Below are 13,081 nucleotides of genomic sequence, written 5' to 3' on the forward strand. Positions count from 1 at the left end.
CTGCAAACTTAATTACCAACTCTCAAATGTGTGTTCTTAAAACCTTTGTATTTGCAGGAATAGAGGGGTCAAGTAAACACTGAAAAAAAAGAAAACAACAACAACAACAAACAAACAAACATGCACTGCCTTCATATTCAATTTAATTCAAGTTTATTTGTATAGCGCTTTTTACGATACAAATCGTTGCAAAGCAACTTCACAGAAAATTAAGTTTATACAATATTTAATAGTAGCTTATCAGTGGTGACTGTCAGTTTATGTGCATATGGCAGAAATGTAAGGACAAATCAATTAAATACATAATCAAACAAACAATGAACACTATTAACTGCTCCGAGTTTGTGTTCACTGATGTGTGTCTGTTCACTGCTGTGTGTGTGCACTTTGGATGGGCTAAATGCAGAGCATGAATTCTGAGTATGGGTCACCATACTTGGCTGTATGTCACGTCATCGTCGCATCACATTTTTAACAGTAATTATTACATGATGCAATCAAACTTATAGCAAAATTTGGTAGTTCTGTATGTTGTTTCAGGGTTGGCATCATCTGAGGTCCTCTGAGGGTTTGGCATCATCTCTTCTCAGGTGTTTTGGATCCAGACTGGAGCTTGTGTGAATCCTAGTTACCATGGGATGTAGATCCCGTGGCAAAACAGAGAAACAAATAGAGACATAATTAGCGTAGCTGCTGTTCCAACCAAGTAAAATTAATTAGTTTAACCCAAGCAAAAGAATAATAATGCGCATTTGATCAGATATAACTGCAGTCCAAAATTATGAGATGCATTATCTGAATGCTTGGCCAAAGGGATGTGTTCTTAATCTAGATTTAAACAGAGACAGTGTTTCTGAACCCCAAACATTATCAGGAAGGCTATTCCAGAGTTTGGGAACCAAATGCGAAAAAGCTCTACCTCCTTTAGTGGACTTTCCTATTCTAGGTACTACCAAAAGTCCAGCATTTTGTGACCTTAGGGAGTGTGATAGATTGTAGCGTAGTAGAAGACTAGTTAGGTACGCAGGAGCTAAACCATTTAGGGCCTTATAGGTGAGTAATACTATTTTGTAACTGATACAGAACTTAATAGGTAGCTAGTGCAAAGACTGTAGAATTGGGGTAATATGATCACATTTTCTTGACTTGGTAAGGACTCTAGCCACTGCATTTTGGACTACCTGTAGCTTGTTTATTGAGGATGCAGGACAACCACCTAGCAGTGCATTACAATAGTCCAGTCTAGAGGTCATGAATGCATGAACTAGCTTTTCTGCATCAGAAACAGGTAACATGTTTTGTAGCTTGGCAATGTTTCTAAGATGGAAGAATGCTGTTTTTGTAACATGGGAAATATGATTTTCAGAAGACAAGTTGCTGTCTAATATAACACCCAGATTTTTGATTGTAGAGGAAGTAACAGTACATCCGTCTAGTTGCAAATTGTAATCTACGAGATTCTGTGTACTGTTTTTTTGGTCCAATAAGTAATATCTCTGTCTTATACGAATGTAATAGGAGAAAATTATTGGTCATCCAATCTTTTATATTTTTAACACACTCTGTTAGCTTAGATAATTTAGAAGTTTCATCTAGTCCTTTGAGATATATAATTGAGTATCATCAGCATAACAGTGGAAGCTAATCCCATATTTTCTAATAATATTACCAAGGGGCAACATGTACATTGAAAATAGCAGAGGACCTAGGACAGATCCTTGTGGCACTACATATTTTACTGGTGATAAATGAGATGACTCTCCATTTAAATAAACAAACTGGTAGTGATCGGACAGGTAGGATCTAAACCATCTTAAAGCCTGCCCTTGGATACCTGTATAGTTTTGTAATTGATCTATGAGTATGTCGTGATCTATGGTGTCGAACGCTGCCCTAAGATCATATAGCAATGAGATGCAGCCTTGGTCTGACGCGAGAAGCAAGTCATTTGTAATTTTAACAAATGCAGTTTCTATGTATCCAGCTTATGAAAAATTAATTATATTATCATATCCTTCCAAGGTATACATATAAAAGAACAGATATGTGTGAATATAAATGTGTTAGTGCATGTGTCTTTAAAGTGAGGCTTTTTCTAGACAGTATGATGACAGGAAAGTTAGTCTGTTAACCGACCCCACACAGACTAGCACAGGTCATTCATCACGCTACTGACAGCCGATTAGCAACTGACCCTTGAAGAATGGATGAGTTCAAACATGAATGCTGCACTTTTACATTCCTTAATGCTGCACTTTCCTCTCATCCTTTCTGTGATCGTACCAGTTGATCATTTCAAGTCAACTTGTTACAGCCATTTATTTTAAAGTTACCATGAAAACAAACAACTACCATAGCATCTTGATGTTGCAGATGGTGTGATGAAATGTATGAAATGGCGTGCTGTATACACATTTTGTCTTATGGCTGTGTGCAAGTGTGTGTTTAACACTTTAAGCAATCATTTGAAATACATTTGCAGAGGAATGCCCAGTTTTTATCTTAGTTAACCCCCTTATCTTGTCACTGTCTGTTTCCTTTCACTGTCTGTCTGAGATTCTTTCTGTCTTAAAGGACTAGTTGACTCAAGAATTAAAATTCTGTTCTTGTTATACATGTTCCTCCAAACCTCTATGGCTCTTTTTTTTTTTTAAGATTCTTAACAAAAATATCCAAAGTGCTTTTCCACAAAAGGGCAGTACATAGTGATCCAAGATGTAAAGGAATAATACAGGTTAATTTCAAACACACACACACACACACACACACACACAAAAGCTAAGGGTTATGTTGAGGCATTAAAAAGAATATGGGGCCATTTTTTAAATTGTTTTTTTTGGAAGAAGTAATAGCACTGTGAAACATAACTTCTTATATGTTTATTGTTATACACTGTGAAAAATATAAGTTGTTCTTGTCATTTGTACACTCATTCTAGGATTTTACATTAATTCTTTTGGCAACAAAGTTTTAAAAGTGTATATTAATTAATACGGAGGAGTTATTTTTCTCACTGTAACACCAACAAACATATTTTTACATATTGTGCCTATATTATTGAAACAGTATTTTAACTTTATTAATTAATTTATTATTTTTAAGAAGAATAAAAATGTTCATTGAACAATTTATATGGAATCCAGAAATTGTATTCATTTCAACATTTTAATTTGTTTATATAATATATCTGTTATATCTTTTTCTTTCAGAAGATTTAGAGTATAGTGCACAAATCACATTAACTACTTTTATGGTGCCTTCAATAGAAATTGAAATGTATCCAGCTTATAAAAAATTATATTATTTGTTCAATTTAAGTTTTGCAAAAGTGTGTGTAGCCTACTTGGTGTCCCCCACGTTATGAGGACCAACTGTCCCTGCAAGGAAGTTGATACCAGTAATTTCTGACCTTGTGGGGACAATTTATTTATTTATTTATTTATTTATTTATTTATTTATTTATTTTTTGAAAATCTAAAAATGCAGAAAGTTTTGTGTGAGGGTAGGTTTAGGGTAAGGGGCCAATATACAGCTTGTATATTATAAAACAATCATCATATCTGTGGCATGTGCCCGTTGAACATGGAAACCCATCATCGTGTGTGTGTGTGTGTGTGTGTGTGTGTGTGTGTGTGTGTGTTTGAGTGATGGGCTATCAGTGATTGGACTGATGAAGGGACGGGAAGGGGGTGGCTGGCATTGATTTGCGTTGCTTTGATGCATGCGTTTCTGCCCCACTAGATAAGATTAGCCCCTTAGAGATAACAACACGTGGCATTTTATCAATCTAGATCTCACCAGACACAACATAGTGTGTGGATTTGTGTGTGTGTGTTTTCTGAAATCAGTCTCCATAACATAAACACGTAAGCTCTCTCTCTTATTATAGTAAGTTCAGTGAGTGTCTCATCTTTAAAGCACTGCACCTGACCCTGACCGCAAACATCAGTTTGCTGTCTATCTGTCTGATGTCTGTAATCTCAAACATCAGAGAACTCCTTTAAAATACTGGAGAAAAACAGGTGAACGAGATTTTACATAAGATAAAACAATACAGTCAGGCTCAGTATACAGGCTTAGTGACTTGTCAAACATCCAAATTTTTCATAAAATTATATTTACAACACACACACACACACACACACACACACACACACACACACACACACACACACACACACACATCATGTGTGGTATCATGGTACAGTTATGGAATCATACAGTAGTCTAATACTACAACTTGTTTACGTTTTATTAATATTATAATATTTCCAAGAATAAATTATTATCATGTGCATTTATGCTTATGCATGTGCATATAAATGGCTGCCCACTGCTCCGGGTGTGTGTTCACGGTGTGTGTGTGTGTGTGTGTGTGTGTGTGTGTGTGTGTGTGTGTGTGTGTTCACTGCTGTGTGTGCACTCTGGATGGGTTAAATGCAGAGCTGATCATGGGTCACCATACTTGGCTGTCACGTCACTCACTCACTCACTTCAAAGATGGAGAAAAAAAAGAAAAAAAAAATACAAACAAACGCGGTAACACCATTAGATTGTACTTGTTGGTACTGTATGCTTGTTTTCTTCAATCTCTTGCGGTTATTTTCTGTGTCGTTAGGGGTCACGCTTCTGCCATAAAATGACTTGATTACATAGTGTAAATTTATTTATGCGTTTGTGGTGAAATTTATAGAAAGAAGTAACTGTAATCACTTGGATGATTACTTACAATTCTTAATTAAATTATGATATTCTTTCACGAGCGAATTTCGGTTTATTGGCTTGCATGTCATGGTGTAGGCTTCTACACTTCACCAACAAAACTAGAACGCGTTTGTAAGGCTAGAATGAATGAACTGTCTACATTCTAATCAATGCATGTGCAATATGGCCATTAGGGGTGCAATCCCCAATCTACACATACGCATTCAATCCGTCGGTTCTTACGTATTTGGTAGTTGCTGATTTTAAGACGCAGTTAAACTAAAAGACTAAACATTACACTAAACGTTAAACTAAACTAAACTAAACATCTGAACGACTGCGCGACGAAACTAGAACACTTGCGTTTTAATGGACGAAACAACTGTACTTACAATGAATAAAGTTATATACATGGCATTATCATCGACGCGCTATTTTAAGTTAAATACGGCCGCGTCGCGTCGCTAGTACACAAACTGTAGACACCTGACATGAAAGCTGAAATTGTCATCTATAATTACAAAGAAGACACGTAGACGTGTACGTAAAGACGGGTTTGAGGATGTTAAATCTGTCTTGTAAAGCTCCACCTCTGGACGCGCGCACTGGGGCGGGCTCAAGACGCGTCTACCTGCTTCAGCCCCGTTATTTAAAAGCCTCTGAGACAGATGCGCTGTCCACTCTGCAAACACATTCTGTAAGGATCAGTCTGAAGTCAAATCAAAGAACTAAACGGAGAAGATATATAGCTCGTAAGGACATACTTTCTTGGGAAAAGTTACGGATAACTTTTTTCTTTATTCATCGTTGTGAATTATACACTAAACTTAACAGTAACTATTGATGGGACACAGAGACGATTCAAGGAGTCTTCTGCCCGGAACGAATCATCACGCCAAATAATTGATGGAGATTTTGCGAACTGAAAAACCTGGATGACAACTGCATTTGTTTTGCACGGGATATACTTCTGTTTTGCAGAGGCAGTTTACAGTTAGGCTACAACCCAAAGGCTTTTTACAGCCTGATGCCATATTACCGTTTCAATAACATTTTTATTCTTTTATTCTTCAGAAAACCATCTATGCACTAGTGCTTTTAAGAACCCAGAAACCAGCACAGATTTAAAGATAATGTAGCCTAATCATGAACCTTTCAGGGAACCATGCAGGCAAAATCGTCCTTAATAAGAAGAGGGTTCTTCGCTGAAACTAAGAACCACTGAAGAACCTAGCTGTAAGAACCTATGGCGTGAAGCAGAAGAGAAGAGGGAAAAACACTGGCTTCCAAGTGATTTTATATTTAGAAGTGAATACACCCTCATGATCATCACAGACTGGATGTAAAGATGACAAGTGTCTGGTTTGCTCTGCTGGGCTTGTTGTGGAGCATTTATTTGGCAGGTAGTAGTTCTGTACTGGACGGATCTGAGCTTCAGCCCAACTTCATACATCGGAGGTTACGTACTCAGGAGAAGAGAGAGATGCAGAAAGAGATCCTGTCCATACTGGGACTGAACCACAGACCCAGACCACATCTGAACAGCAGTAAATATAATTCAGCACCCCTCTTCATGCTGGATCTGTACAACAGCATGTCCACTGAAGAGAAGAGCGACGTGGATCAGTACAGATCACTGTTCACCACCACACGACCCACTTTAGCTTCACTAGAGTTCCTGCATGACGCGGATATGGTCATGAGTTTTGTCAATTTAGGTAAGATGAACTTTTACATTTCCATTTTTGCTCTTGCATCCATTTCGTTAAAGATAGGCACAACGATCTCAGTATCCATACGGATCACACTACGAACTCTTTTATAAAAATGATAGCACAAGCACTCTTCAAGCAAATATTTCACAAAAATGTACAGTAAATGATTAAAAAGTAGATACTGTATATTGTTTAATAAATAGAGATATAGTATTTGGGCACTTTTATGTTCATAGTTAATGTGAAGAACTACACCTGGGTTTGCTCTGTTAAGACATCTAACACCTGTGTGAACTTGAGAACTGACTTCATACAGCCACTAAAACTTTTTTCTAAAAGTTGTTCAAAATGGCTCAGAAAACTGTAATTTGTTATCTAGTGTGATGACATTCAGGCATGTGTGTGACTTTAGTGAACAACTACTCATTTAGAGTTTTTATTTTGAGCAGGATATCTGCTTTGACTATATAAAGTTGAACAAACATATTTTTGCTGTGCCGGTTTCATTTTTTTTTTTAATTATTTCTTTCTGTTTTATTTATTTATTTTTTTTAAATAAGATATGCTTGCTTTTATATTTTGTTATCTAATGCAATGCCATTCACACATTTTTAAGTGTGAATTAAATATATATTTTTTTAATTTATTTATTTATGTGGCCTTTGCCTTTGTAAAACTTTTGCATGCACACAAAATAGATATTTTATATCTTATTTTATATGAATACATTCTTATATATTTATCCTAATAGCTTAATGTACAGGCAATCATTCCAAAATGTTTATTTTTATTATGCAGCTTGGGTAATGTGACATTGTTTACTGTAGCTTGTAGGACTGAGGCATTTAGATTTCATAACCAAGAAGAACTTTCATTGGAGTGCACATTGTATTATCAAGCACTGTCATGTCTCTTTGAGCTCACAAAAAAAAAATATCATAAATCATATTTTGCTCATATACCGTGGTAAAGTAGCCTACCTCTGAGTACCATGATATGTTGATTGGTGCTGCCTTTTTTTATAAGGATTTTTTGGATATCGCCCTTCAACACTTTTTTTAACTGACATCTATCAAGCTCATAGTGACCCTGAGCACAGTGTCAAACCACGGGTCTGTTTATGCTCAGGGATTCTGTGTGGTTTGCTTCAGTAAACACAAAGCTCATTAATGGAGGGAGTATTCGAGTCCAGAATTCACTTGTTTATGTGAACTTCCCTCCACGGGGGCCAGGAGTTGCCCAATTAAGTTAATTATAACAATACAAACTCTTCTGGCTCTGCTCACTGCAGCTATGGGCCAATTGTTGGAACAGTTGCTTTTGTGTGAGTTGCAACATTCTAGTTGTTGGCTGGGTTCATTTCAAAACTCATTTGTCTTTGTCAGTCTGTTTTATAAGACAATAAATGTGGTCTTTCTTGATCTAGTAGCAGTATTCTGCAGTCAGTAGACGGACATTTGCCATTGAATGACACAGTGGCCACATTTTCAGTTCTTATTGGAAATAAGCAGAATTTCATATCAACTGACCACCAGTATGTTACCCGAGACAGGCTTGAAGTGGCTTTTACTCATTTCAGTCAAAGTTTTTGGACAGGACAGATCTTTTTTTTTTTTTAAATATGGTTTTGTTCTAGACCGAAGTAAGGGAAGTCATATAACTTGTTTTATGTGATTTGTCTTCTAGACCGAAGTAAGGGAAGTCATATAACTTGTTTTATGTTTACTGCAGTCATTTGTATCATGTAGGAGAAACATACAGAAACTGACCAGTGTTGTGACACATCCAGAAATAGCCAGGCTTCTTCACACAGACAGTCAGTCTATCCTATGTGAATCATCTTATGACTGTAGGAACAGTAGTACACATTTCCTTTTTATGGTGTGGCTTCATAAGTAGTCAGGATTTCCGCCCTAAAGAGAAACATCACTGGTATGTTGTACACAATTATTACCTAAATATTTAACAAAAACATTGTCGTTGTGACACAAAATGTCAGTTGTGGCACAATTTACTCAAATTCATGTCATGTTAATCCTGTATGACTATTTCTTTTGTGGAGCTCAATGTTAGTCAAAATGTTCACAGTGCTCTTTTTCATAGTGAAAGAATTCAAAAATGAAAGCATTATAAGCATATGACTCATGTAATATATTGGAGATTTTAAAATTTTAAAATTGACCTGGTCCTTATGTTTCTAAATAAACTAATTTGTATGCTAATTGACAATGTCACATCACACACATGGAAGATATTCACTGGAGCCGAACTCTGAGTTTGACGGTTTTAAGTTTGAGTGATGTTTATGACAGATTCAGGTACATCCAGAGTTCTTGATGTTCCTATTTCTCCCAATTCTACCTGACCAGTCTTGCTCTGTTTATAGAAGGGTAGAGGATACCCTAAGCTCTTCTTGACACAGAGAATTTTGAGGAAACTCCCATCTCTTGCTTGCACTAGTAATATTGTGTATTTGTCTTTTTTCTGGATAAGAGGGGATCTTGCAGTAATCCAGGGAAAATCCATGGGGAAAAAAGCATTCCTGCTTTCTCTCCTTTGGTCCATTATTGCCTTTTCCCACCTGGATCTTTTGTGTTCACTCACATTTCCTCTTGTAACTGTCTCATACAAACATATACACATGTCAAACTCATTCTTTTCCACAGTGCACGTCTTAACTAGAGCCCAGCTGTCATTTCCCCTCTTAGCAAAGTCAACAGCCACCCAGGAGAGCACAGGAAAGCTTCGCTTTAGGCCTGCGAAGAAGTAAAAGTGACCCACACACATAATTGTAGGGGGTTTCTCAAGAGCTTAACGAGGTCTAGACAATCCTGGCTAATAACTGTATCAATCCTGTATTTGACAATGTGCTTTCATTTCGTTCTTCTGCTCTTAATAACGTCTTTCAATGTGCTGAGCTCCAAATCTGGGCTGAGCTGTGTGTTTTGCACTACAACCCATATTTTATCATATGAATTGTTTGATGTTAGCTGGTTATGCACAACATGGATGACCTCTTCTGAAAGACCGACCTTGGATCACAGACACAGGAGGGCTGTATCACTTCTAGTCTGCATGCGGGTGTTAACATAGAAATTAAGGAAGGAATTTGAGTTATGCGTTAGCTCCGTAAAGAAGGAAAGGGATTTTCTCAAGGGTGACTCAACAGACTGATAAGAACTGTTGAAAACAAGCAGCAAATGAGACTAATGGCCAGGCACAGATGAAATGTGCACTGATTTTGGGGGCAAAACTGGCAGAATTGTGGATTGATATAATGTGGTAAAATGTGTTAAATGGAACTTAGAATACAGCACTTTTACAATTAGTCATTTAGCAGCAGCTTTCATCCAAAATGACTCAAAAATGGTAGATGAGAGCAGTGTCAAATTTGGTCCATTCATGATGAAAGTGACACTGACTCATTTACATTCTCAGTGCATGTACCTGGTCTTCATGTGCACAATTGATCGGTGGATGTTATTCCAACCATCGAAATGTAATAACTTGTTTTGCCTTTGAAAACAATCTTAGCCTTCATAGTCATATAGAGACCACCACCATCCGATCAATTCTCCATATATCAAATCCCTCTCTGCTGTACATTCACAGCCATACATTTTTACAGAAGTGTTTTGGCATTACATTATTGACTTTAAAGCTGCATTTTTTAATGCATAAGCAAATGCATAAAAAAAGTGTTCAAATCTTTCCTTAAATTATCCCAGTGGTACATTTGTAATAATGATGGGTCAGATTTTGCTGTAAATATCAATTCTGTATCTTTTCTTTTTGTGTTGTTATGTCACATCTGTAAACAAAGAAAAGGAGGTCTGGTCATTACAATTTAACCTTTTAATGTGGTGTACTTTTGAGAAAAAATAATATTTTTACAAAATAATGATACTTGATTTTATCCATCGTGAATTGAAAAGTGTCCACTTTGATGGATGTGACTTCATCCGAAAAGAAAAAGTCGAAAGGCAAAATAAGTGATTACGTTTTGATGATTATGTGTATTGATGAAGTAAATAGAGTCCTTTTTGATTTCAGGTTGACTTTAAGCAGTTTTATGTAGGCAGGCTTAAAAGGGTGTACAGTAGTTTTAATACTTGTCTTTAAACACTGCATTTTTCTGAGACTTTTTCTTACATTCAGAAATTAGTTTTGTTGCATTTTTTTATTTTAATGAACAAAATGGGTTTTGTTGTTCTCTCTTAGCCTGCGGCCAGATCCCCTTGTTCTCTGGACATTTTTGGACAGTGATTATCTGACAACAAGTAATGCGAGTTTTAATCTCAGTTAAACAGACATGCTGAAGTTGATGATTGTGAGGCTTCTTTCAGGGAATGTACTTTTAGCTTAGCAGTGTTAGCTGTGAAGTCCTGATGCTATTTCTGCGTCTCACACCATAGCCATCAGACATGCCCCCACGGTCACTGGTTCCTGCAATCAGTTCTCAGGAATGTGCCGTTCTCTGCAGGTATCTGCTCTCTTTGACTGAAGCATCTCGTGTTATCAGGGATCATATTAAATAAGGAATAAGTAAGGATCTTGGAACAATAAAACATGCTGTGCTATTGCCCCTGGGTTATGAATTTGTCAGATAAAAAGCCGTTTGTTAAAGCAATGTGAGATGATAACCACAAACCCAAAATCTGATTACATGATAAATCACTTGTTGGATGGATCACATTCATGTAGCCATTTAGAAGTCTCATGTCAACATCTGAGTTGTAACCCACAGAAGGAAAAAGGGACCATACCACAATCTCCCCCCCACCCCCACCCTCCGCTTATTCCTAGCCAAGTGTGATATTTTTCTCTATAGCGTGCTAATGGCCTGACATCAAACACTCTTAAAGCCAAGGCTTCAACCAAGTCTGTGCTTGAAAGTGAAACGCTCATGAACAAAGTTAGAGATGTGTGGACAGCAAAGCGTGACCTCCTTGTCAATAACTTTTGACCCCCAGATGAGGTCACATCTGAGCCGTCACCATGGGTTCATACCTACAGGTATGTAGCATTTGTTATCATACAATATTATGAAATAGAAGGATATTAATCGGGGTAATTAAATAATTGACGTATTTAAAAGGATTAAAAAGAATAAGAAAAAGAAAGAAAAATGTCTAAAATATAAAATATAAACAAATTTGTCACATAAATGACAACTACATTTGATAAATGTCACAATTTGCTACGAGGAACCAGGAGACCAGGAGTACTAAACCAGGATGATTGATTTATGTGTGGTTTTAATGTTATTTGGGTTAATTTTACAAGAATAAATAATGTTTATGTAAAATGGTAAGCAGGTGGAGTGATTGGCTTATTCTAAAATGCTTAAAATAACATATTGCTGCCTCGTTATATGACCAAAATCCACATTAGATTGCAACTGGAAGTTATTACAAACACCAATGGTTATTTACAGTGAGTTTTGAGTACAAGTATAGTTTTAAGCTTGTATACCTTGCTGCAATAGTGACATCACATGCACAAATGAGTTCTGACTCACTTATGGACAGTAACTGCAATATTTTTATGGAAATCTTATTTGAAATAAGTTACACTACTCATTACTGAGGAAAGTAATATTATACCTGTAAAATATTACTAGTCAAGTCAAGTCACCTTTATTTATATAGCACTTTATACAATACTGGTTGTGTCAAAGCAGCTTTACAGTTTCAAACTGTAATAATAATGGAAAATAATAATGCAGTAATTGCCAGTAATGTAATAATGTACTAGTAATAGCAATAATGCACTAGTAACAGGTTACTGCCCAACACTGGTCAACATTAAGTGCAATTTGACCACAATTAAAATCAACAACAACAAAGAAATAGTGAGGACTTTGCCTCCTCATTCCAGAACACCACTGTATATGCCACTGGTCTGTTACAAATATTATAAAGGTGTTCCATCTGCATCAGTGGAAAAATGCAGACATTCAAAAACTATTAAAATTACTTAATGTCATGAAAATGATTTAGTTCCTGTGTTTTTAAACAAATCAACCCAGTTCAGGAAGAAACGGATCCCTCACTCATATTGTACACATACTCTCTCCACCCGTGGCGGAATGTCACCCAGTGCCCTCCACAAGTGAATAGGAAATGTGTGGATGTGTTCATTTAATGGTCAGTAGCACAATGAAATGTCTTGTGGTGTGCTGAATCAGTCATCTAAAGAGGTTACATTGTTTTGACTATAGAACAAAGTGCAAAAAAAAAAACAAAAAAACAATCTGAATGTTAATGGGTGTGCTAACCTTGAGAACATATATACAATATTTATATACACACTTCTACTGAGGCTGGCATTAACAGGTGTGGTGAAATTAAGGGCACTTGACAGTTAACACAATAGATCATTATTTATGGGATGTTGGACTGGTATTAATCGAGCATGGGATTGGTTAGTATTTACACTTAGAACATGTCCTACCTAGAGTTTCCAGGAGGAAGAAACCTATGTAAGTGAATGTCAGAGAATACACACAGCAACAGAGAGAGAAAGGACTTTGGCTGTTGTACTTGCTGCTGTGGAATGCAAGCCACCGATATTTTGACTTATCCTTTGGAAACAGCTGCATTTCCTTTTTCAAAGATATTTTTTTCTTATTTATCAGTTCCCTTAGGGGAGATCCATCT

General features: G+C 36.6%; 1 protein-coding gene across 1 annotated transcript in view; it reads left to right on the forward strand.

Annotated features, from left to right (window-relative positions):
- The first annotated feature begins 5,182 nt into the window (after positions 1-5,182).
- The window catches only part of LOC109074842 (bone morphogenetic protein 7-like), a 42,751-nt gene continuing 34,852 nt past the window's right edge, over positions 5,183-13,081 (forward strand). Inside the window, exon 1 of the mRNA XM_042714138.1 lies at positions 5,183-6,422. Coding sequence (XP_042570072.1) covers positions 6,053-6,422 — 370 coding nt within the window. The 5' untranslated portion in view covers positions 5,183-6,052. The remainder of the gene's footprint in view (positions 6,423-13,081) is intronic.

This window comes from Cyprinus carpio, chromosome A24 (genome assembly GCF_018340385.1).
Source record: "Cyprinus carpio isolate SPL01 chromosome A24, ASM1834038v1, whole genome shotgun sequence".
Classification (NCBI taxonomy): Eukaryota; Metazoa; Chordata; class Actinopteri; order Cypriniformes; family Cyprinidae; genus Cyprinus; species Cyprinus carpio.